Source organism: Schistocerca piceifrons, chromosome 3 (assembly GCF_021461385.2).
Source record: "Schistocerca piceifrons isolate TAMUIC-IGC-003096 chromosome 3, iqSchPice1.1, whole genome shotgun sequence".
Lineage (NCBI taxonomy): Eukaryota > Metazoa > Arthropoda > Insecta > Orthoptera > Acrididae > Schistocerca > Schistocerca piceifrons.
The window spans coordinates 770,568,905-770,595,975 of NC_060140.1; the positions used below are offsets into that span (position 1 = coordinate 770,568,905).

The window sequence follows — 27,071 nt, forward strand, 5'->3', positions numbered from 1 at the left end:
AGCCAGATCATACAATCATCTAGTCACAATATTTCAGCGGTCCGTCTGGCCGCCATATTTAGATAAGAACGCTGGTTGCTAATCTGGCCAGCAAGATTCCTCACGAAATCTGCTCATTTATTAGACACCACTGTCCCGCTTACTAAAGGCTCCATGCTCTGCTACCGAACATGTACACACTGACTGACCTGGAAAACTAGCAGAGAAAACTAGAAGAGTAAACAGAATTGCACATTGTGAATGGGAAAAGAATTTTCGAACTATTTCAAAGCAACAACTTTATTCATCACTGATGAACACTCACTTCCTACTTGAGACACTCCACACTCGTAAAACATCGCCCGCGCACCATAGGGCCCACTAATTGCGTCCTACACGTGCGAGGACTGTCAGCGGATCCACTGACTTTGTGAGTTCCCAGGAGATCAACGAAATTGTTTTCAGTATCCACGACTTTCAGACAGACTCAGGAGCTGAATGAAAGTGTTTTCATTGGCCATTTTCTATTCCTCTTAATAGTATTACTTCGCGAAGTGCAGCTTCTTGCCTGGAATTCTAAAAAGCTTATTGCCAGCAGGAGCTGTGGAGCATCTGCCATCATGGGGAAAGTCACCAGCCCCTTAGCCAGCATATAACACATTAACCATGTGATCTCTCCCCTCTTTCCTTTTTCCAGCTGTTGTCCACATTAAACAATTTCTAGTCCAAGTAATTAATAAGCAAAGTCTTTTATGAAGATTTGAGAGGAGCGAAGATTGCAATAAACTTTCAAGTTTGCTTAGCTTGTCATGTTGAGATGGCTCCAGTTCGTCTTGTCTGGGAGTCTGATTCTTAAAGCTGAAAATCTAACATCAGATCCTCACGGTTGGTTTGAACTAAACAAATTGGAAGATCGTTGTTGAAGATTTTTCGTATGTAAATAACTTTTCCATTGATTTTCTCACATTTTAGTATGCCATACAGTATTTTGATTTTTCACATTAACAAAGCCGAAATTATATTGTTCGCATCTGTTATACAAAAATACGTCCGATCACATCAGAGAAAACTTACGACTCTCTCACTCTGCGGCAATAATAATATTCCAAAGGGTTTACAATTTTTCTTTACAAATGAATTCCTACTAATTTTCGTTACATTATTAATTTCTATTATTATTTCATAAATGAGTCCAGAAATAAACATAGTAAACAGTACAGGACTGCGTAATTAATAATAGCAATTTTAAGTGTGCAAATAATTCGTAATTTCAAATTATTCTAAACAAAATAATTTTACCTCTAAATTCGGGACTACTACTTACCGACTATAACTACAAAACTAAAATATTTTATAAAGTAATTCCTTTTCATAAATTTTAGCTTAAGATATAACATACTGTGTATAAAATTATATGAAAGTTTTCAGAAAAACACGTGACATAATATTGACTTGTCCAAAATTCGAAAAATAATACTGGTATCAACAACTATTGCTGAGGAAAAGTAATGCTACAGGAGGATGTCCCGTTACAATCACATCCACTGCGAAGTACTCGAGAACGACTAGTCCGTCATTTCCACGATTTGTTGAACCTGCTTATGCTAGAAACCACCTTCATATTTCCACAATAGCGAAAGGACGAGCCCACAGGCTCAGCTAGGTTAATAGTACGTTTCATGCTTTCAAAAGAAAGCATCCAAAAACTTGCTTTAAGCTATTTGGGAATTCCAGAGAAAATAATCTTGAAGGCTGGACGAAGAATAGTACCCTGGTCATTGGGCATACGATTAAATTTACTAACCACTGTGTAATTTCGCTACGTGTATCGCTGATTAATTGAAGCCTCTCCCCTCCCGTCCCCTTCCGATCCCTCCTCTCCCTCCCCCCCCCCCCCCCCCCGCCTCCCGCTTACCTCTCTGCCAATTGCATAACATAAACATCATCATGCCTTCAGCCAATCACCTGGTGGTCGAAGCCCTACTGCTCTCGAGCAGTTTGCTCTCAGCCAATAGGAACCACTCGAACGCTATACTCTGTAGTGAGAGAACCATAATTAATTTGAAACAAAATACAGAAATTGGTAAGATAGCTAGTAAAATTGGCAAATTGGAAGGAAAATTTGGCGAATTGGTAGAAAAGGCTGTAAAAGTGGCAGGGCTGCATCACTTCTGAGCCGTCACACAGACATGCGAGAGCTGGCCCCCTCTGTGGACACAGTACGCACCACACATGCAACAGTCTTTCGCAGAGCATGAATGACAAGTCCTTCCCTGAAACTTAGGTGGTGACCGTACCATTTTTACGTACGAAAATTGGCCTATCCTACCAACTTGCCAATTTCACAGCCTACCTCCCAGTTTCCTGCCAAGTTCACAGCCTATCCTACCAATCTGCCAAATCTTCCTACCAATTTGCCAATTTCACAACCCTATTCTACGAATTTTCGGATGTGGCGCCAAATTTATTATGGTCCTCTCACTTGACAGCAGAAAGTTAGAATGTTTCCTACTGGCCGAGAGAAAATTGCTCGAGAGCATTCCCCCACCCCCCACCCCCCACGCACCCCCTTCCTGGCTATGGTCGAGAGCAAGATGACGTTGACGCTACCCAGTCGGCCGAGATCTAAGCGGGTGAGGGGAGGCCTGACCTTGAAGATAACAAGAACAGTTGCCTCTGCTGTAGCCAGACACATTGCTGACATTGCATTGTTTGAACTAGAACCGCAGCTGCTCAGTACGTGAATCAATTTTGAACGCCGCGCGGGGTAGCCGCGTGGCCTTGGACGCCTTGTCACGGTCCGTGCGGCTCCCCCCGTTGGAGGTTCGAGTCCTCCCTCGGGCATGGTGTGTGTGTTGTCCATAGCATTAGTTAGTTGGTTAAAGTAGTGTGTAGGCTTAGGGACCGATGACCTCAGCAGTTTGGTCTCATAAGACCTTACCACAAATTTCCATTTCTTTTTCAATTTTGAAAAATTAAATATCGTGAAGAAATGGAGTCAAGCAATCACCTGAATGATATGACAAACCCAGTTTTGTACATTTATACCCAAGTAAAAATAAAAAATCTGGCATCTAGAATTATATTAGAAAAAGGAGCACAATAGGCACTGAATTATATAAAACTGCCGAGCGCGTTATTGTGCAGGAAATACTTTGCTTGCAACCAGAAGCAGAAAAATGAAATGCGAAAAATAGGTAAATCAGTGATATCTTTGAATCACTTGTACTCTCTACTTTACTTTGCAGACATTTGCAATGGGAGAGCGGGCAGCGACTCCTACAGCGACAGCGGATCCTCAGAGAACGACCAGCAGTTGGTGACGAGGTCAAGCAACAAGAAGCTGCGGCCATACGGAGCCGACTGTCCAGTTTCTACATGGCGCCAGTTTATACTCTTGTGCCGGCGGATGGCGACCCAGGCCAGAAGAAACAAGGTGAGATCTCGTGAAAGTGCCACAGCTGCTTATACGCTGCTGGAGGTTAAAGATGAAACCCTAGGAAGAATAGCAGATAATGAAATTTCACTAACTCTAATTATACTGTATAGTGACAAGAATTCAAACTGAAGTTTTCGGGTGATTACGGACGTAAAAGTTGCGAAATTAGGGACAATGGGCTTTCACGCTTGGCAGTAACAATGGCTCTAACCGAGCCGCAGCATACGACCGGGACTGTGTGGTCTTCCTAAGGTACATAAAGAAGGTCTTCCCTTACGGCCTATAGTGAGTAAAATTGACGCTCCCACATATGATTTAGCCAAACATCTAGCCTCTTTGCTGAGACCATTGGTTGGCAAATGTTCACACCATATACGGAATTCTACTGATTTTAACAACAGACTGGGGGACCTCCACTTAAGTAGTTCGGATCTTCTATTGAGTTTTGATGTAGTGTCCCTTTTCACAAAAGTGCCTCTTGCGGACTCCTTGACGCTAATTGGTCAACAGTTTGAATCGGACATCGCTGCTTTGTTACGACATGCCGTTTCCTCAACCAATTTTATGTTTAACCAGGGCCGCGCTGGATTAGCCGAGCGGTCTGGGCGATGCAGTCATGGACTGTGCGGCTGGTCTCGGCGAAGGTTCGAGTCCTCCCTCGGGCATGGGTGTATGTGTTTGTCCTTAGGATAATTTAGGTTAAGTAGTGTGTAAGCTTAGGGACTGGTGACCTTAGCAGTTAAGTCCCATAAGATTTCACACACATTTGAACATATTTTGTTTAACCAGGAATATTTTGAACAGTCTGACGGTGTCGCCATGGGCATCCCTCTGTCTGCTCTTTTTTATGGAGGATTCTGAGTAAAGAGCACTTGAATCAGCGGTTTGTAAACCAACTGTTTTTTGGAGATACGTCGATGATTCTTTCAGAGTGTGGCCCCACGGAGAAGAAAAGTTAATGGGGTTTTTTCACCATCTTCACTCCATCCATGAGAATATTCGATTTATTATGGAACTAGAGAAAGATGGTTGCCTTCCATTCCTGGATGTTTTGTTTAAACGGAAGAGTGACGGCTCGGTGGGACATTCTGTTTATCTTAAGCCCACTCACACTGATTTGTACTTGCATTCTTCAAGTTGCCATCACCCATCCCAAACCTTGAATGTGCTTAAAACCCTTGTGCACTGGGCACATACGATGTCGGATGTAGAGAATTTGCCTAAGAAACTTGCACATTTAAGGACGGTGTTAAGAGAAAATGGATATTCGACCCGCAAATTAACAGGGCCTTCTCAACTAAAGCCAGGAACCGTGAAGTAGATAAAGAGGAGAACGCGCCAACCAAGTCCCTAGCTTTTCTAACCTTCGTTGGAAATATCTCCACCAGAATAGCGAGGATTGTTAATAATTTTCATGTGAAAGTGGTTTTTCGTCCACATTCTAAGATTTCGCATCTGCTGGGATCGGTGAGGGCTGATTTGTTACTGCAGAAGGCGGGAATTTATAAAATACCGTGTCAATGTGGTATGGCCTATATAGGACAGACAACGCGTACAGTGGAAGAGCGTTGTACGGAAAATCAACGTTGCACTCGCCTACTTCAACCCAGTAAGTCTGCAATTGCGGAACATTGTATTTCCAAAGGACACTCAATAGAGTATGACAAAACTTTCATTTTGGCCACAGCAACAACTTTTTGGGACTCCATTATGAAACGGTGACAGTGGTTACCAATTGAATAACTCTTGGAATCCCGTAATCTCCGTAATTTGCTAGAGACGAAAACGCCAGAAAACTCCGATAGCTGCGGCCAGCGACAATACGGACGGCAGCTGAGTCTTGCAGTTCCACCAGCGAGAGCGCTGCCGCTGGGGGGGGGTGTGGTCCTTCTGTCTCCGCTATTTCAACGCATGCTCTGCAGTACCCTCAGCGCACTATATAAGACGGAGCGGAGAACGTCTTCGTCAGTCCTCGTTCGGCTCACCTGAAGATGGCTGGCAGTTGTCCATCCGAAATATCGTGGAATGAAGTTTACGACGACCAGCTGCAATCCCGAAATCTCTTTGAACGGCTCTAACCCAGTTGAAGATGGAGTTGAACCGCACTTATATGACGTGTACCGGTTTGTCTTTCTTAGCTACATCAAACCTACACCAGAGTTCATCAACTGTAGTGGGTGGCGAGTGGTAGTGTGCCAGTGTCTTGGAAAGCAATGACCACATATTTTCAGTAGACGAGAGACCTGAAAAACATTTTGACCGGGGCAGGTCGGGACAGTGAAAGTATTTCGTGGTCTTCCGACCACCCCAAGGACAAAAGAGTGCGCTGGACCTCTGCTCCGCTCCTCTGCCCTCTTTAACAAGGCCGTTGGCTGAATTAGGGTGACTTCTTACATCGGAAGTCTTCGGCCGTCATTGTTGATGGTTTTTATTCAAAATTTAAGGGGTGGCCAGGTTCTAACCCGTGGCCGAGGACGTTTTGATTACTAATCAGTGACGCTGCCCCTACACCACGGGAGCATCTTGATACGTACGTCATCATATTATACCGGGACTCAACTGAAAAGACGGTGTGATGCCGCTCCTACGTCCGGTATTGTCGTTGGGCACATTACTGAAGGAGAAGATTAGTGTTTAAAGTCCCATCGACGATGAGGTCCTTAGAGACGGAGCACAAGCTCAGATTAGGAAAGGATGGGAAAGGAAATCGGCCGTGTCTTTTCGAAGGAACAATCCTGCCATTTGCGTAAAGTGATTTAGAAAAATCACAGAAAACCTAAATCTGGATGGCCGGACGCGGGTCTGAACCGTGCCTCTCTCTGCTGTCGTGTCAAGGGAAGGCGCAACAATGATCGCCATAGTGGCTGTCGGTCGTGCTCCAGACATCGTCGACAGTCAGTGAGACTATTTGTATCGCTGTATACAGGCCCATTTTCTGTCCCAGAGTATGCGACATGGTTCAACAATCCTACACAACCAAGCAAACACTGTGTTTATCCTCTCGAGCGCTAGTGCCGTTGAGATTCTGCTTTCATCTGGGTATGCCCTTCGTGTGTCCATCGATTCCACATTCACATGACAGTCATGGGGTTTCGACCGACACGAGCACCTATTTCGGGGAACTGCACCTTCGATAGGCTGCAGCTGTACACTGCGCGTGGTGTTGACCGTTTCTCCTTCTTAGCTTGGCAAAATATGATCTTCTGACAAACAGCTAAGGTTGAATTTAAAATCCTAAATGGTAAACACGCTGCTTGATATTGCGCTGTATACAAAATGTAAGTGGTGTCACTCCTGCCTACTTTAATGCGGTTGCGCTTAAATGCTGATAACTTTCGTATCCAAGCATTTGGTACTCTTCACGTTATATGAGGTTTGTTGCGTGCCGTCTTCTTCCTGTTGCAATTTTGATGGCGTTTCACTTTTTTCCGACACACTTCGATGTCATTCCCCAACAATACTCAGGTCATTACAGGCGAAATACTATTTCATTTGTACAAGGAAGGAGCAAAATATTTGACCGTTGCCTAGATGAACGAAACATCCTGTCATTCGACTGAAGTTCCTAAGTCTTTGTCGTAAAGCTGATTTACTGGCCACAGAACCCAACACTGTGCAGATGTTACCCTACTCACCAGGTTGTACTTGTATTTAACACCAAACGGCAGCTGTGTATTGCCATCAGTACGAAGCAAGTATCAGTCCTGGTCAGAAGAGTGTTCTGTGTAGTTGTCAGTGTACAGTCTAAGACAAAAAACGCCACACCACGAAGGGACGGATATCGGTAAATGGGACGTACAGTCGTGGACAAAACGAGCGAGACCCCTCGCCTTTTCTTTATGCTGATCCGCACAGCTTTAAAGTCTGCTACACAGCATAACAGGCAAGGCGACGAAGTGCTACCAACATACTATGCACAGGCATGAAATTGAAAAACTTTCCGAAATTAGTCAGACTGTTTTCAATGTGTAAGACTATATTAATGCTGATTAGTGTGTTAACCACAACACCTAAATATGAGATATAAATGAAAGAAGAAACGCTAATTAGTATAAACTGTACTAATAAAAACGAATTTCAGCTTATCGAGATAACATAACTGTTTTAATAAGACAAAGTACCCCAGATCGTTACGAATTAGCAAAATATTATGGGCATTCGGCCGCGAAATGGTCTGTGTCAACGTCAGACCAGTCATACTGGATTAGCGTTGCTGACCTACCATGAAAGTGTGCAAATTTAGCAATGCGTGAAGATTCATAACGAAATTCAGTTAAAACTCATTCAGTGCCACACTTAAGTCATTTCAATTATTGGCAGAAGCGGAAAAGGTAGGTAGTAACAAGTATGAAATTCTACACGCGTTTCATATCGATATCCACAGGGCGCCGGTACAGAATAAAGGTAGCAATAAAACATATTGGGGGCGCGAGAATTTCTTGAAATTCCTTTACTGATTGTCTATCTGCCTCCATCGAGATTAGAACCGAAAACAAACCAGACCTCCCTTGCAGTAGCAAACACCTTTCACTACGCTAGCAGACAACCCAGGCCAACAGCCTTCTATTATTACCCCAGACATGAATAAGCCGGAAATTTCGCAATGAAAATGGCAAAATGATCTGCAGTTTCTGTTGCATAGAGCTTTCTGGACTCAAAAACATGAATTGTCTACCTTTATGTCGCCGCTTATGTGACAATCATTCGGGATGTTTATCGAAATAACAAAACATTGTTATTAGCGAGTAAATTTAGAAGGATAATTCTGCACCATCCCAGGAAATAAACGGCGAAGTAGGTGTCAAACGTATTCTACAATGTTTTGAATTCTCCATTAGACGTTCCACAGCCAGAAAACGTTCATTAGCCGAAGTGTTCCTTAAAGTAGCTAGCAATGGAAATGCTCGCACATCTAAAACGCGGTGGCATCTGAATTACCATGTGTATAGGCAAATGGATTTTATTTGCATTCCTGTTAACGTGAATTGGATCGAAAGCGTAGCTAAGATTAATATGCTGACTGCAACTAGAACATTTCGAATAAAGAGTAGGGGAAATGATTATGCGGCCCTCATCTGCAGTAACAGTGGTAGCTATTTTCGTTGTTAGGATTTCGTCACGTAAATCGGTAAAAATGGAACGCTACTAGTCTCACTTTCTTGACCCTCTATCTGCCTACTCAACCCTTAAAACCCGTTTACCTCGAGTACGAGTGGACATAATAAGCGGAAATGTATCGCACTTGCTGCGGTATACGGTCCCTTGGTGGTGTAAAAAAGTGAGCTATGTCAACACAATCTAAAGAAAATTTACGCAAATGGTCAAAAAATGGCTCTAAGAACTATGCCACCAAATTGCTTAGGTCATCAGTCCCCTAGATCTAGAACTACTTCGGCCTACCTAACCCAACACACATCCATGCCCGGGGAAGGATTCGAACTGACGACGCAAGGAGCCGCGCGGTCCGCCATATGACGCCATTGAGCGCACGGAAAACCCGCGCCGCCAAGCTGTTAATATCGTCTGGTGTTACTAAAAAGTTATTCACTTCTGGTGAATGATTTCCTGCGCAGTCCATTTACGAAAGAATAACTAAAATATATTTGATGTTACGGAAGATAAGGACGCCTAATTCATTTCCCCTTGTCTTTATTCATGATGTTAGATTCGCAATCTGAGAATACATACACAGATATGCGAATACAACACATTGGCTTATACTTGAGGTATTTCGTTTCCCACGAAGTGCTGGCAGACGATGCTCTGGCATCTTCGAAGCGCTAGTTTCTCCAGTGCTAGCTATCTCAGCACATCAGCTGAGCGAACGTGTATGGTATGTTGGTAGCACTTTGTCGCCTTGCCTGTTATGCTGTGTAGCAGACTTTAAAGCTGTGCGGATCAGCATAACGAAAGGGCGAGGGGTCTCGCTCGTTTTGTCCTCGACTGTACATGTGCAGACAAACAAATCATAAAAATTACAAAAAAAATGGATGACTTATTAAATAGAAAGAGCTTCACAAACTGAACAGGTCAATAACAGTTTGGTTGATCTCTGGCCCTTATGGAAGCAGTTATTCAGCTTGGCATTCCTTTGTATAGTTTTTTTTTTAAAGAGATGGGGCCCCTCCACGCCCGCACCAACGTGGTGACCAAACCATAAGTTCTACTGTCACCTCCGTAAACATGTTAGTTATCTAGTAAGTGGATCACAGGATGCTGGGCTGTGATGTCCGTGCGTCTGGGTAAGACTACGCATTAACACGGTCCATCAGGTGATAGATAGTGGACGAAACGCGAGCGAGGGTAGCGAGTTGAATAGCAGAGGGAAAAAAGTGCCATGGCTCGTGCCGTGGGAAAAAAACCTCTGCGACAGTGGGATGGGTAGTAAGAGCAGTTGTGGCTTACTAGCTGCGATAGTTCATGCAAGGTTGGATTTGTTAGTATAGGTATCATGCATCATTACCGTGACAAGCGATGGCGATGTGTCCCAGTTGCTGCAGCTGCTACATTCCTGGAACAATCAAGATCGTTATACAGTAGTGAGAGATCGACCATAGATCATCTCACTGTGTGGGGGATGTGTGGAGCTTGTTTGCATGCAGTGTACGGCACGGCTTCCCTGTGTGGTGCCAGTTATTCGGCAGTGTATTTCAGCTGGATATCCAGTAATGGCGTCTGATTAACAGGGGCTCGCCTGTGCCGTTACGTTTGCGTATGCTTGGCCATAGATGTTATGTCCTTGCAAGTATGTCTTTTGGTCTTTTATGTTTCCATCTATGGTTGTGGTCGTAGTTCCCCAGATTCAGAATAAACGGGTTCTGTATAGTCTTGTGGTGAGTTTGTGGATTACCTCCGTGAGAGTCTCAAGTCGGTATTCCCGGTGAAGGTCCGCAATACGTGTGTATCGTGGAGCATTGCTTATGATTTTGAGTACTTTGTTTTGTATGAGCTGCAGACGGTGCAGGCGTGTAGGCGCAGCGTATCCCCAGACAGGAGCTGCGTACGTCTTCAGGGGTCGGATAAGTGTCATGTACATGGATCTCGACACCCTTCTGTTCAGTGTGCTACGCCTGTTGAGCATAGGATAGAGCTGTTTGAGCCTCGCGCTAGCTCGGTTGGTCATGTGTTGTATGTGGTCCCCCCAGAGTAATTTCCGGTCCAGCCAGACACCGAGGTATTTGACTTTCCCGCGGAAACGTATTGGACGTGCATGTAGAGTTATTGGTCTGCAGTGGCGGTGTTTGCGCAGTAGGTTCGGTCTTCTAGTGAACAGAACGGCTTCGCACTTGTCGACGTTTACTCTAACACGCCATTTCTCCAACCAAGGCTCAACCACTCTGAGTGCAGTCTGTAGGCGTGACGTAATGTTTGATGGTTTCCAATCTTGCGCAAGGATGGCTGTGTCATCCGCGTAGATTGCCATCGTTGTGTTGTGTGTGGTTGGGAGATCGTTTATGTAGAGATTAAACAGTAGGGGCCCTAGGATGCTTCCCTGGGGTACTCCCGCGTGTATACCGTGTCGTGTTGATTGTTTTCCCTGCACGTCAGTGTTGAAACTCCTGTCTGTGAGGTATGAGTGTATTAGACGCAGCAGCCCGTCGGGGAATCCCGCGTCGCTGAGTTTGCGGATGAGGCCGTTGTGCCATAGACGGTCGAAAGCCTTTTCGATGCCCAGGAACACCGCCCCTGTAGCTTAGTTTATGTTGAAGCCATATGTTATATGTTCAACGACCCGTAGGAGTTGTTGTGTTGTGGAGTGGTGATTCCTGAAGCCGAATTGCTCCGGTTCAAAATGGTTCAAATGGCTCTGAGCACTATGGGACTTAACATCTGTGGTCATCAGTCCCCTAGAACTTAGAACTACTTAAACCTAACTAACCTAAGGACATCACACACATCCATGCCCGAGGCAGGATTTGAATCTGCGACCGGAGCGGTCACGCGGTTCCAGACTGAAGCGCCTTTAACCGCACGGCCACACCGGCCGGCAATTGCTCCGGTCTCAGGATGTCATTTGTTATGCAGTGCCTAGTGATGCGTTTGAGAATCACCTTCTCAACAATCTTACTGAGCGAACTCAGAAGGCTGATAGGTCGGTAATTTTGTGGGAGGCTGTGGTCTTTCCCCGGCTTCCTGAACATCAGGACCTTGGCCGTCTTCCAAAAGGCGGGGAAGTGTTGGTGTTTTAGTATGACATTCGTTATGTGTGTTAGGTACTCAGTTGCTTTATCCGTGAACTCCTGGAGGACACGGTTTTGAATGCCATCATGACCAGGGGCTATCCTAGCAGCGGAATGCATTATAGCCCAGGAGACTTCGGCTGTGCTAGCATGTCGAATGTCGTCGCGCGATGGTTGGGCTAGAATGCGTGTAACCTCTTGGTCAGTAGCAAGTGTGAACACTGGATCTGACGGTACCAGGTTCGGTGTGAATGACGCTGCGAGTGTTCGGGCCATTAGCTCTGCTTTCTCTTCCGCTGAGTATGCAGGTATGTCAGGCCCTTGAAGCGTGGGGGTGTATATTTTCCCCATGGTGAAGTGTCGGGCTAGTTGCCACACGCCAGGTCGTGCGGTGTCCAGCCCTCCGAGTTTTTGGTTCCACTGATGTGTTTTATGAGTTTGTATTTTATCGTGTATGATGCCCTGTAGCCTGCTAATGTGCCGTTTGAAGTACGGACGCCTGGTGCGCTGCCATTGTCTCCTGAGTATAGTTGTTGAACTCCTGTAATGGCTGGAAGGATGTGCCCATAATATTCCAAACGTTCTCAACCTGAGAGAGATCCGGTGACAGCGCTGTCTAAGGTAGAGTTTGGCAAGCACGGCAGGAGTAGAAACTTTATCTTGCTGAAATGTAAGCGCAGGATGGCTTGCCGTGAAGGACAATAAAATGGGGTGTAGATATCGTCGATATACCGATGTGCTGTAAGGAGGCCACGGATGACAGCCACAGGGGTCCTGCTATGAAAAGAATGGCACCCCAGTCATCACTCCTGGTTGTCAGACCATATGGCGAGGGATAGTCAGGTTGGTATCCCATCGTTCTCCGGGGCATCTCTAGACACGCCTTTGCTGGTCATCGGGGCTCAGTTCAAAGCGAGACTCATCACTGAAGACAGTTCTACCTCAGTCAGTGAGATTCCAGGCCGAAATCACCTTTACAGCACAGTGCTACGTCGACGATACTCTACGCCCCTTTTTTTGTCCAGTTTGGCAAGCCATTCTGGGCTTACATTTTAGCAAGATAATGCCCGCCCTCACATGGCGATAGTTTCTGCTGCTTTTCTTCGTGCTTGCCGAACCCTACCTTACCCAGCAAGGTCATCGGATCTCTTCCCTATTGAGAATATTTGGAGCATTTTGGGCACAGTCCTCCAACGAATTTGGGGTTTTACGGTCTAACGCTCCTGCTGAACGAAATTTGGCACGATGACTCACACAAGGACATCCAACGAGGCTTTCAATCAATTAAAAGCCGAATAACTGCTTGCGTCAGAGTCAGAGATGGACCAACGCGTTATTGACTTGCTCCATTTGTGAAGCTCTTGCTCTTGAATAAATCATCCAATTTTTCTGAAATTGTAATCATTTCTTTCTCTGCGCAAGTACATCGCATGTATCGATTTCCGTCCCATTTGGACAATCCCTTCATGGTGTATTTTTCTCCTTTTTTCTTAGACTGTATTATTTTTGAACTAAATGAATTTGCACATGGGCAAATTGTTTGTGCAAATGCCCGTAACAGGAAAACGTGATACCAAAACCATAAAACCTGGACTATGGAGAAATTGGCGAATGTCATTTGGGTGATTCATACAGTTTCCAATTTCTGGCTAAATTTACGTCCAGGTGTGAAACATGGTTCAGTGATGATTTGGGCAGCCATATTGCGGTTTTCGATGAGCCTCATGTTTGCTCTGCAAGGACATATTACTGCCAAGGATTATGTGACCATTTTGGCTGATCAGGTCAGTTCCATGGTACAATGCATGTTCCGCAGTGGTGATGCTGTTTTCCAAGACGGCAGAGCCCCTGTTCATACAGTTCGCATCATCCAGGTACGGTTTTGTGAGCACGAGGGTGTATTTTCGCATATTCCCTGACCATCACAGCCCCATATCTCAGTATTAATGAGCATTTGTTGTACACTTTGGAGAGAAGGCTGCGTGATCACTTTCGTCATCATTACTTGCACTTGCCGCAACTTTGCGAGAAGAGTGGTACAAGATTACCTCAAAAACCATAAAGGACCATTATTTAACCATTCCGAGACGACAGGAAGCTGTTTTGAATGCTAACGGGTTTCCTACTCTCTATTAGGCACTGTAATGTGTTGTGTTTTGGAGTTTCCACATTTCCATCCAACCTCTGTACCATACCTAGTTAATAAATGTACTCTTCCATGTACACTCTGCATGATGTGGTAGAGAGTACTTCCGCTATCATTATCAATTCCCCGATTTCCCTTCTCATTTCCGAATAGACGTGGGAAGAGCTATTGTTTATAAACCTCTGCAAAAGCTCTAATTTCTTTTATCTTCATGTCGTGGTCTATTGCGAGACATGTGTGGGAGGAATTATATGTTGTCCAGTTCTTCCTGCAACGAAAGCTCTCGGAATTTCACTAACAATCATCTCCCTGATACGCAAAGCCTTTCCTGTAGCGTCTGAAACTGGAGTTTGTTAAGCATCTCCTTTCCTGGATGACAAACACTGTTTCGTCAGTGAGGTCGTCCGTGATTTCTCTGAAACCTTGCTGCAATACGAGGATAGTGCTTGATGATAGTTGTGACCTGTTTTGTGGATACGCATATTTTGAAAATTGCAAATAAGGATAAGAGATCTCCATACGCATTTAAATGTTTACACTGCATATCCAGTACATAATGATGAGGCTATTAGCAACACAAAGTTGATTTGAACATCACAATGCTACTGGAACTGAAATCTTCTTCCTGTTATCCATTACATGGACTGATACCCATATAATTACTACGAAAGAGTCCGAACCATGACGAAAATTGGTATTTTTCACAGCTGTAGAGCACTGCAGTGTCACATGCCAAAAGCCAACCAAACGCGAGGCGAACCCAGTGCTTTCGTAGTAGCACCCTCAAACTTATATGTACAGAGACACTTAAAAGATTATATTAAACAATCTGTGTCGATATGTCTGATCCCATTAACATTTCGTATGTTTCACCCAAGACAGATGAATATACTGCTTGTTAACAAAAATGCGGCAACGTGTTGGAATCATCAGCTATGGCGACGGCAAACACAACCATCACACAAATAACGATATAAACTGAAGACTGATATGCTCATGACATTGAGAAAGAAGGGAAAGAGAAAGTTAATTTTAAATACCACTTGTAATAGTAGTCAGTCCTTCTTAATGTCCAGGCAGGGAAACAGAAACATATTTGTCACAATGTTGTGATGGTATTTCAATAAGAGCTATAATTAATAGTTACTCTTCCCAGAAGAGTCACTGATGCTGCGTTGACCATTGACGTTACTCTGTATGCATTTAATAGGGGGAGATCTCAACCCAACAAACAGGGCACAAAATGTGTTTTGCAGTGGACGCATCTGCAGTCTAAGTAATACGTGAGAAGTCATTATATTAGTGACATATGGAGCCAGAACTAGTTTGATGTTGCCAAGCAATGCCGTCTTACTTACTCATCACGCCACTCCAAAAATTATGCACAATGTTAGTGGTCCTCTCCCATGGGTACAAACATCGTTAAAATTCAGTACAATATAACTAAAGTGTTTCTGATAGTCTGACTTGTCACCAAATAGAATGTCATGGTTTTTGATGATCACCATCATGATTTTAGGTGAAGGGCGCTCAACATCATGATCATCACTGCCCCGACGAAATGTCAGCAACGAAAGTTGACCCCAAATGCAGAGCAGTTTATAATGCATTAAGGTCTGCCTCCCTTCCCCATCAATTTAGGGATGATGCCTGACAGCTCACAAAATTTCACCACTCTTGTAACACTGGAATCAGTAACAGTGAGGATGGTGGGTGGATCTCCATCGAGACTGACAGGTGCCTGATATCAGTATATACTGATAAACACGTTGCCAAAATGTGTTGAACCAAAAGTGGCACACCACATATGTCAAAAAGTGGAGAAAATAATGAAAAAATATTAGGGCCTAAGCTTACAATGTGGGGACTGACCCATGAAACCAAACCACACCAGGTAAACACCAACAAAAATATATATACTAAGATGGTATCTGTTCTTTCGGACATGTCCGAAAGAACAGATACCATCTTAGTATATATATAGTTAAGGCTCACTGCCCACTTGACCATCTTCTTCTTCTGTGCGGATGCACAAACAGCGCCCGAACTCTTACGGGAATCGGCAACACGCCGCGAGTAATGAGTATAATGGGCGGGGGCACTACGAATGTAGTGCGGGACAATACGTTGGGAATGTGGGTTTCGCGGGAGGCGTGCCAGAGATAAATCCCTGCAGTCGTGCTATCCTCTGTGTCCTCGGTGGCTCAGATGGATACAGCATCTGCCATGTAAGCAGGAGATCTCGGGTTCGGGTCCCGGTCGGGGCACACATTTTCATCTGTACCTGTTGACGTATGTCAACGCCAGTAAGCAGCTAAGGGTGTTCATTTCATTGTAACCAGTAAAAATGTTTTGACACAACAAAATGAATAAAGTTCACAATCATATATCAATTAGTTCAATCACATGTAAAGAATAATTATATGAAGCATCTAGCCTCAATCAACACACACACACACACACACACACACACACACACACATATATATATATATATATATATATATATATATATATAAATATAATGTTTCCTTCCATTATATTGATATATATATATATATATATATATATATATATATATATATATATATATGTATATATATATAGTTGCCACAACCAGGGGTACACAAAACAGAGTTAAGCATGAGTTTGCCCACAACTCAGGTTCCAATGAGATACAATGTTGCAGTACTCAGGATAAATACAGGTAATCAGTGTCATAAATAGCTTTGAATGATGACATAATCAAGTAGCTTGAGGACCAAAATAAGTGTATGAAATCAGAAATGTATACATCTTTTTATACTGTTTATACCCATAAATGTCTTCCACACTATTTCCTAATTGTTCAACAAACTAACCTATGTACATAGAGACCTAGAAGATTCATTTACAATTGATAAAAAAATACATGCTGATTTAAAGTTACATAATGAATTGGGAAGTTAATCCCCTACTTGAAAAAACATACTTTTTGTGTGGAATAACACTATCCATGCCTGTAATGATTTTTCTAAACAAATAGTTCCATGAATTCTTCACAGTAGTTGACAGATGTTTAAGTACATTATGCAGCACCTATGATCTGTTGTAAGTCGACTGGACCAGCAAGAATACAGCCATACAGCAGTGTGGGAGCGGATCCACCCTCATCTTTCAGTTTCCTCCCTAGAATTTTCATCACACATTTCAACAAATAGCTTACTTCCTATGAATTTGCAAACATAGTGTATATTTTCTTCCATACTAGGGATCATTATGCATTCATGTTCAAAGGACTTGTCTTTTATACTAAAAGTTAACAGTACTTGAGATTTTAGCAATCTGCTTTGCTTACCTGTAGCTCCTCTTATCTCTACGCCTACAATGGGCATTTCACAAAATTCTTACTATACTTGATCTTGTCTCTTAACTGTTCAGATATACCACAAATTTGGCTACCTGTGCCAATCAAACAATTACCTTCCCACTAATCAATCTTAATCTTAATGTAAGGACAACCAGAATCTGCATCATCTTCTCTGTTTTGAGCAATTTCATTCAAAAGATCACTTTCAATTTCATCAAATACTAAATCCACACTGTCTTCACTAGGTTTTATCAACTTTACTGATATCTTAACATTACTTTGGTTACTCATCTTGTCAGGAAAAGATTGGACACAATGAATGGGTTCTATGGCACAACTGACATCACTTGCTACAGAAGGAACACAAAACACGTTACTGTCAAAATTACACTAACTGCTTAGATCTTCTTTTACTCCATTCCATCAATTTGGATACAAATTCTGGCTAATCGTAGTGAACTTATTCCAAAATGCACATTTATCTATGGTATCATCAACCTGTTCCCAAACAAACTTCAGTAAGTTTTCACCTTTATTCTCTAGGCTCACAGATAACTCACCTTTACTGTTTTGATCATTACTCTGCATGACATTAATGAAAAACTGTTTTAAATGATCTGGTATTCCATGACTCTCACTTACAATATCACATACATCACTTGCCTGCATCATTCACAAATAACTCTGAGACTTCATTGTTCTTAAATTCCACAAATACCTGATACTCATCATCATATTCCTCCAAAATTACCTCATCAACAACATCACTAACAATACAAGTTTCATCTCCATCAAAGTCACTTACCTCACCTACATTCATTTGCCATAAGCCACCAGTGTCAGACTTACCAACCTCAGTTATTTCACAGCTCTCATTTACATCTACATCAAAAATATCACCCGGTTCAGATCCAATACAGTCATCACCTGATTTACATACACCAATAACACTATTTTCTAAGAAATCATTAGTACATACCACATCAAAATTCTCACTACTCTCACATCCTGGTTTGTGATTAGCATCTGTATCACCATAATTAAATATAGTATCCCAAAACTTTTGATCAAAACATAAATGAGAAATCTGATATTCCTTCTGTTCAATTTCAGATACATATGCCATATCATGAACACTGTTATTATTGTCTAATTGCAAGTGTAACTTGGGGGTCCTGTGCTTCTTGTATTTCCTCGACCCAAAATTTTGGATCTTCACTGAGGCAAACTGCCATTTCCTGGGTAGCTACTTCCATGATTGTTTCTTCTATTACAATTTCCATGGTTATCCCTAATATTCATATCTTGCTGATGTTCAAAATTTCTCTCTCTATTGACACTTTGATCCTGATAGAAGTTACTGTTATCTCTGTTTCTGTGATTACTCCTGTTGTGAGAAACTATCATTCCAATTATTATGGTACTGTAAACTTCTTTCTATTGCGCTATCCAGCCTGCCAATATATCATAAAAATTGTTCAAGACAGTTGTTAGATCTGTGTATTAAATCCCACTGCAACCTTTCTGGTAATCTCCTTTTAAGTGCATCAATCAAGGTCTGCATCTACATGATTACTCTGCTATTTGCAATTAAGTGCCTGGCAGAGGGTTTAATGAACCACCTTGAAGGTGTCTCTCTACTGTTCCACTCTCAAACGGCGTGCAGGAAAAATGAGCACTTAAATTATTCTCTGCGAGCCCAGATTTCTCTTATTTTATTGTGATGATTCTACGTAGGTGGGTGCCAACAGAATGTTCTGCAATCAGAGGAGAAAACTGGAGATTGAAATTTCTTGGGAAGATCCCTTTGCAACAAAAAAAGCCTTTGTTTTAATGACTGCCACTCCAATTCACATATCATGTCTGTGGCACTATCTCATCTATTTTACAATAGTACAAAACGAGCCACCCTTGTTTGGCCTTTTTTGATGTCATCCATCAGTCCCACCTGATGCAGATCCCACACTGCACAGCAATACTCCAGAAAATGGGGGACAAGCTTGGCATACGTAGTCTCTTTAGTAGACCCGTTGCACCTTCTAAGTGCTCTGCCAATGAATCGCTGTCTTTCGTTTGCTCTACCCACAATATTATGAATGTGATCATTCCAATTTAGGTTATTTGTAATTGTAATCCCTAAGTATTTAGTTGAATTTACGGCCTTAAAATCTGTGTGACTTATCGTGCAATTGAAATTTCGTCATTTCGTCATATGGTTTGTGAAGGCGTTTTAAATTTTTAAGGTGGTTCTTACAAAACTCTTTCAAAGTACCATCTCTATTCCTATAATTAGGACCATTGGAAAATTCACTTTTGATTCTCTCGTGTTCAGCTTCGAACCAAAATTCATTTAAAAACTTTTCTCAAAACTTTGATATTTTTCCCACTGACTTAAATTACCCATGGTAGAGCTTTGCCTTCAAGAAATCTTTTAAGAAATTTAGTTTTTTGGTTGTCATTCGTGCCTGACACAAAACTATGTCTACAGTGGTGCAGAAAATCCACTGGACATAAATTGTCTGATGGAGAACTTTTGATAGGAGTGTTTGACCATGTAATACCATTGTTTGCACACAGACTTTTGAGGATGCAATTTTCCTAAACTACTGAATTTTTTTATCTAAAACAATCACATTTGTTTGCATACTGTTTTCAACATTTAAAATTTGTTGGTTTAAACTGGTGATGTTTAGTTCCATTTTTCTGCTATGGCCTTCTGCTCAACTCTGACATCATCAACATTTTTTGATTGTCTCACTGACTCAGCTATCAACTCATTTTCCAAAACAATAAATCTATTTTCTAAAACATCAACTTTTTCATTCACACTTTTTAACCCCTCTGACAAACCATTTTTTAGCTCTGAAACTTGATTACTAAGTTGGTCTACTTGATCTTACGCTTCGTCTTATTTACTATTGTTATCTGTCTTTGTTTCCACTATTTTTCTAAAAATTAACTGCAAAATATCAGTTTTTCCTGTTTCTTTGCTGACTACAATTTCACTCAGCTCAGAAAAGTCCTGACTGGATCCTACGGCTTACCCTTCTGCCTCACTCCTACCCTTGTCCCTATGCATTTTGTTAACAAGCACACAAGTCCACAAACAAATTAACTTCACGAATTGTTTGTACTTATCTTTCCTTTTTTATGTCCCTGCTTGTAGTTGCAAAGTCGTCTTTCATTCTATCCTGTCGGTCATTGTTGGTAGTTCATCATCACTGTTGATATAATTTGCTTGTTGGGCAGCCCTCAGTTTTCTGTCCTTATGTCATTGGAAATTCATTCATACATGAATGGTAAATGCAATAAAGTACTTTCTTCCTGCAACAGACAAAACTTCATTATTAGTCAACTGATCCTGGACAATGCCACTACTTGTAATCTACCTCTCCCTCTTTTGTTGTTGTCTCTACTATTTTTGATGGTAAAGTCTTTTTAAAAAATATGAGAGGAAGAAGATTTACAATAATATTTTTACTTATCTTCTTTTCTCATAGTTGTCTCCAGTTCTTCATGGCTAGGGGTCTGATTCTTGAAGCTGAAATTTTCACATTTTAGATTCTCATGTCCCAACTGACATAAATAAATTTGATGAATGCCTGTGCAGATTTTTTTTTATGTTTATTTGCTTCACTATTTACTATATCACATTGTGTTTTGGATTTTCACTTTAACAAAGCCAAAAGTATGTTGTTCTTCCAGAATACAAAAACACATCTGATCACATCAGAGGCATGCCCACTACTACTTCCTCACTCTGCAGTAATAAGAAAATTTTCTTGACAAATTAATTTCTATTAATTTAGAAATGAATCCAGAAATAAACATTACAAATGGTATCAGATTGTTAATTAACAATAGAAATTTTGAGTGTGCCAAATGTTTTGCAATTTGAAATGTTTCTAAAAAAAATAATTTTAACTGTACATACAGAGCTAGTACATGTTGATTGTAACAATGAAAGTAAATTAATTCAATTTCATAGTTTTTAATGTGAAAAATAATATATTGTGTATACAATTATACAAAATTTTTCAGATAAACAGTTGATATAATACTGATCTGTCCAAAATTCGAAAATTAGTTCTGGTTTTGACTACTTCTGTTAACGAAAAGTAAAAACGGTGTCCCTTTACAGAGGTCACTGGATCTCTCTCCAACTGATAATGTTTGGAGCATCATGGCAAGGCCCTCCAACCAGTTCTGGATTTTGATGATCTAACACACCAGGTGGATAGAATTTGGTACAATATCCCTCAGGAGAGAAGGCAGCATCAGATAGCAGCTCAGCATCCCTGACAATGAGTTCCTGCAAAGCAGGGCACCCACAGCTGATGGCAATTACTTGTGATTTTCCAGGCCCAGTCCACACCACAGATACAGAAATCTCAGTTCCAGCAGCCCAGTGGCCCTAAAAGCCAGAGCAGCTGTGCCAAGCAGTGCTTATACAGTGATAGACATCATAAATTCCTACAAGTTCTTCATGTTTCCCTGTGTAGTAAACGCCTCCTTCACTTCATCACAGACTATGTTGAGGTAGTTAAGTTGTGATGTGTCAATGTTAGCACAGACTGCCAGCAATGGAAGGACACACCTTTTTCCAGCCATTGCCTTTCATGTGGATGGGCTTAGGGTGTTCCTCTTGGCATTCAGAAAGTACCTTAGATCCTCCATATTGACATACATACACCCAAATTCAGTCTTGGCTTGTTGTGAGCATCTATCACTCAAAGGTCACAGCACAGGAGGTCACCACATATGATGCTTTACATCGGGATATGCTGCCAGCTACAGCACACAGAGGTGTTCTAGATGTGACAATGCCTCTGAACATTTATCATAATTCAAGAGTTCTTTTGATATATTCAATATCTGTATTGTGAAGCATTTATTAACCAAGTTATTTAGCACCTCATAGCTGAGTTTCTGAATGGCATGCAGGTGCAGCTCTGAGGTTCTCTGGGATTTGTTGTAGAGCGTGTGGAAGATCCAGGGTCTGGCATTGTGCCACATGCATACTTTATGCTATTTTGGGGCTTCACAGAAGGTCCGTATTGCTTCCTGGTCAGTTGTGCAAGAACTGATAAGGTATTCCTTGTCACCATATAACTCCTAATCTTGGACAGTCTTCTTCAAAGATAAAATACTTTCTGTAACCAATCTGATAGCTGTCTGAAACACTTGTGAGAGAAGATCTTTATCAATGTCTCATCACGTAAATCATCAATGCTCACACACCAGGGGTCTGTGTCATGTGCTGTGCCACCAACCACATCAGAAACTTCACTTTATGGTTGCTGGGTGTTCTAGTTAATTGCAGCCACATCTGACTGGGAATGCGTGTTGTTATCATTTTCTGGAGATGAAGTGGCAGTGAATGGAGAAGCTTCAGAGAATGCACTGCTCCAACACACTGTGATGTCTTTGCCTGCCATGTGGCATCTGCCACTGTGCACAGATTCTGACATCATTTTGGTGTAAAGTCTGCTCTCTGACTGTTGTGGGTTGGAAGGTACTGCAGAAAGGGTTGTCAGGTGGATGTCTGTCAGAAATACTTGCAGTCACACACACAGCATAACAGTTCTGCTTGATCCTCACTCCCCCAAAGATTTTTTGAATAACAAGCTTATGATGTCCTGCTAGGCACTGTACAGTATGCCACACTGCTGCTTCCTCCAATGAAAGAAACCCCAAGTTAGTGATACTTGTAGTAGACAAATTCTTTGTGACTGTTTTTAAGTTGTTTCGCTTTATTGTAATATAATGAAATTAGGTCAGCCATTGGCCTAGGTAAAAACTTGACCTCTGTTTCAAGCAATGGAGAGAAAAGTGTGGGAAACATTTTAAAGATTTATGGGCTATTATTGATCATTTGCCTTGTCTGCCTTCAGTATTCACCTTCCATTAAAATTTATTGCATTCTACACCCAAAATTTATTTTGTTTTAAAGGCCTTCATGTTAGGGAGAGAGATTATTTTCTAATCTCTTCCCATCACTCCTCCAGTCTCAATTTCAATGGTCATCTGTCTTCAGGTCTATCCACTAAGTGAGGTGACACTTTTGTTCAGGCATTATTTTATTCATATTGTAGAGAACCTTGATTAAAATTCATTTGGTAATTCAATTAAAAAACCTTGTGAAATCTTTTAATTACTTAACTGAATATTCCATCAGCACTTGATAGAATACGTTAATATTCAGTAGGAAACAATTCCTAACACTCTGCAAAATTGTATTTGTTTGGTCATGTTCCAGCTTGCTGATCATGTGAAAAATTATGAATTGTGTGTAAAATGTTGCAGAACAGGAGGAAGTATTTCCCAGTTACTATTATTTACCTTTAAATTATCTAACCTAAATGCTAGAATGCTTTCTTAGCTAGGGAAGACATCTGATCTCTTTCCCCAGTCCTCCTTCAGCCAAGCCAATGCTTTGTTGTCATTGATGTGTTAAATTGTGACCTTCTCTCTGCTTCAGTCCCATCTTATTATGAAAAGAGTCCAGTGCAGAGTGTGTCCACAAGTTATTTTGGAAAAGCTTCCAACATTCTGAAGAGAACTGAATCATGTAGCCATATGGTAATGCAGACACTTGGTGATGAAGGCTGCAAATGTAAATATACATGGACTTACCCATGAGGAGATGAGTGCTGCTGTAGAACAAGTGCCATTTCCTTCTCATAGCCTGGCAGGCTGCATCCATGATTTGTGCATCCTTGAAACAGAACTGCCACACGGTGAAAGTGATCACCGATTGTTGTAGGTATTGTGGGAGTCATACTCTAATACCATGATGTACTTGGAGCAACAATGAGAAAATAGAACAAGCAACATAAAAAAGCAAATCAGTGTACACAAAACAACTGAGAATAGCTACTGCAATTTAATGTCAATAAGAAATCACTATAACTGTGTCAATACATGTTTATTATGTCACACCCAGTATTGTTCAGAAGAGCATCATCAGCTTACCTGCAGTTTAACAAACAAACAAACAAACAAAAATTAGGATAGAAACTATAGTAACTTACATATATAAGTGGTTTGCAACACACACTGCCAACAGCCTTCATAACAAATCAGCACAGTGTTACGTTGGTATCATTACTTAAAAAAATCTAGTTATCTTACATAATGATAAAGACAAATTCTATAACATGACAACCATATACATACTCAGTCAATGGCATGATAGAAGCACAGTAAGTAGTGAGTGCAGCCAACTTGGCATGTTGTGTACAATAGACTGTCCACATAGGGCCACTCCACAAGAGATGTGCACACACAAACATACTGGTTGGCATCTGTTGAGTATGACATATCAACTGTGGAATTCATAAACATTACAAATGAAGACAATAACCTTAATCTCAGGATTGACAATAAAGTGTAAAAGAAGCCACATAGTTATTCAAACCATTTGCAAAAATGCAATAAACAACAGAATTACATAACAATTATGCACAATAAGTCAGTCACTTACTGTATCATCTGTCTAATGATACAACTGTGTGTAAGAATTGACATTTGTTCCTCTTTATTGTGCAGGATTGCTTTGTCTCCTTCTGTTTGTATAAATGTTTGCAAATCATTTGAACAACTGTGAGATACCTTTTACACTTGAATGGCATTCTTGTAATTAAGATTATCATCTTTATTTGTAATGATTTTTATGGATTATACTTGTATGTTTATGAGTGTATTTCTCTTATGAAGTGACCTTGTTTGTACAGTTTAATGTATAGACTGTACACTAGCCTGTAGACAGCATGCTAAGCTGGCTGCACTCACTACTCACCATGCTTCTACCAGGACATTGAGTGAGTGTTTATATAGTAGTCATGTCCACACTTTGCCTTTACCATTATATAACTACACTTCCAAGTGCTGGTAATGGTATTGGAACCACACTTTAGGGGTTTGTTATGAAGACTGTTGGCAGTGTGGGTTGTATGTCATCTATATGCATAAGTTAATATAGCTTTCATCCTAATTGTTGTTTTGTCCAATTGCATATAGTCTGATGATGGATGATCTTCCAAATGAGATGGGTCATGATATAATAAATATGTATCAGTTGAGCTGTGGTGGTTTCTTATTAATATTAACAATAGCAAGCTTTGGAGTTGAAGATTATCTAGCTACTGCAATTGCTTGGTGATATTGGAAGTGCCATAAACAACATATTAAAGGCATGACTTATACTGATATCTTAACCAATAATATTTAAAAATACACCCCTACCTATGTAAAACTGCTATGATAAAGTGTCCACACAATATCTGCTAACAGTAGTTCAATACTGTCACCTATGTTTTGTATCTAGACTAAAAAGTATGAGTACATTTACCTCATATTGCCAACCACTTGTTTCAGGTAGCCATCACAATACAGGTATTTCACCATTTGATGTGTGCTCTCCTCCTTGGACTGGTATTCTTCAGACGGGCCAATGACGGCAGCCTTATGTTTGAGCATTTGAAATTCTGTGTAGCAGTTATTCTTTTCCACACTTATACATGGTGTATGGTGCAAGCTATAATATGTAAGTATAAACTGATATTTTAGGTTTCTTCATTGTTATTATTTTTCTTGCAGATCTCATTAGTAAGTTGTTATTCAAAGTTTCACTTTACACTTCGCAAGTATGTAATGGGAAAGCCACATTTAAATATGTATAGAAGGACACAGTGTGTCCAGGTGATATGGCAGTTTGTGATGAAAAGCCAATAAGAAGTGAGATCTGAAAAGACAAGAAGTTTATAATTACAGAAAGAACAGTTACAGCTTAAAGGAAAAGAAAATTTGTGCAAATGAGACTAACATGACAAAAACAAAGAAATGGGTCGAAGGAAAAATGGTAAGAAATGGAGAGAGAATGAAAGAGGACAAATATAAATTATAATAATAATAATTATAATAATTATAATAATAATAATAATTTTATTGTCTTTAAGCCATTACAGCAATAGACAAAGTCATACATATAATACAGTACAGTACAGTACATGCTATAGAAGGACAGAATTGTTAAGAACTTTACAGTTTAATATCACAGGTCATGAAATCCTTTACACTGTAGAATGGGTTTACAACTAACCAGTCATAAAGTGTTTGTTTGTATTGTTTCTCTGGTAAATTTTGTATACCTTGTGGAAGTTAATATCACAGGTCATGAAATCCTTTACATTGTAGAATGGGTTTACAACTTACCAGTCATAAAGTGTTTGTTTGTATTGTTGCTCTGGTAAATTTTGTATACCTTGTGGAAGTTTGTTAAATAATTTGTGGCCCATAAGTTCATAACTGTTAACTGATTTTGACAGTCTGTGGTAGGGCGTATAGATAGAGCTGTTTGTCCTAGTGCTGTACCAATGTATATTTGCCCTTCGTTTTACTTTAGGTAAGTTCTTTTTTGTGTAGATTAAAACATAATAAATATATAGGTTTATTACAGTCATGATTTTTTGTTGAGTAAACAAAGGTTTACAATGAGCCTTGTATGGTGAGCCTGTAATTATACTAATAGCTTTCTTTTGCAGCAATAGTATATCATGCACACAAGTGGAGTTTCCCCATAAAATAATGCCATAGGATATGATGCTTTGGAAAAATGAGTAGTACGATACATAATTTTTAGGTACACAGTGCATTAATCGCCTTAAAAAATAGATTATCCTAGACAATTTACCGCTAATATACTTAATATGTGGATTCCAAGAAAGTTTATCATCCAAATATACCCCCAAAAATTTAACACAACTAGGATCATCTGATGGAAACTTGTCTTTTAAACTAAATACCATCTGCTGGGTTTTGCTTTCATTAAGCAAGAACCCATTTGCTTTAAACCAGAGTGAAGCTTGCTCACTTGTCTCTGTAACACATGTTTTAAGGCTATTAAGATCATTACTGCTGTTCATAAATGTTGTATCATCAGCATAGAGTACTGTTCTGGATTTGATAAATGATGGC

At 40.9% G+C, this 27,071-nt stretch overlaps 1 protein-coding gene across 1 annotated transcript in view; it reads left to right on the forward strand.

Annotated features, from left to right (window-relative positions):
* LOC124788468 (ATP-binding cassette sub-family G member 1) overlaps nucleotides 1-27,071 on the forward strand; it is a 522,704-nt gene that overhangs the window by 467,450 nt on the left and 28,183 nt on the right. Inside the window, exons 8-9 of the mRNA XM_047255738.1 lie at nucleotides 3,228-3,415; nucleotides 25,473-25,641. Of these exons, the coding sequence (XP_047111694.1) occupies nucleotides 3,228-3,415; nucleotides 25,473-25,641 (357 nt within the window). The remainder of the gene's footprint in view (nucleotides 1-3,227; nucleotides 3,416-25,472; nucleotides 25,642-27,071) is intronic.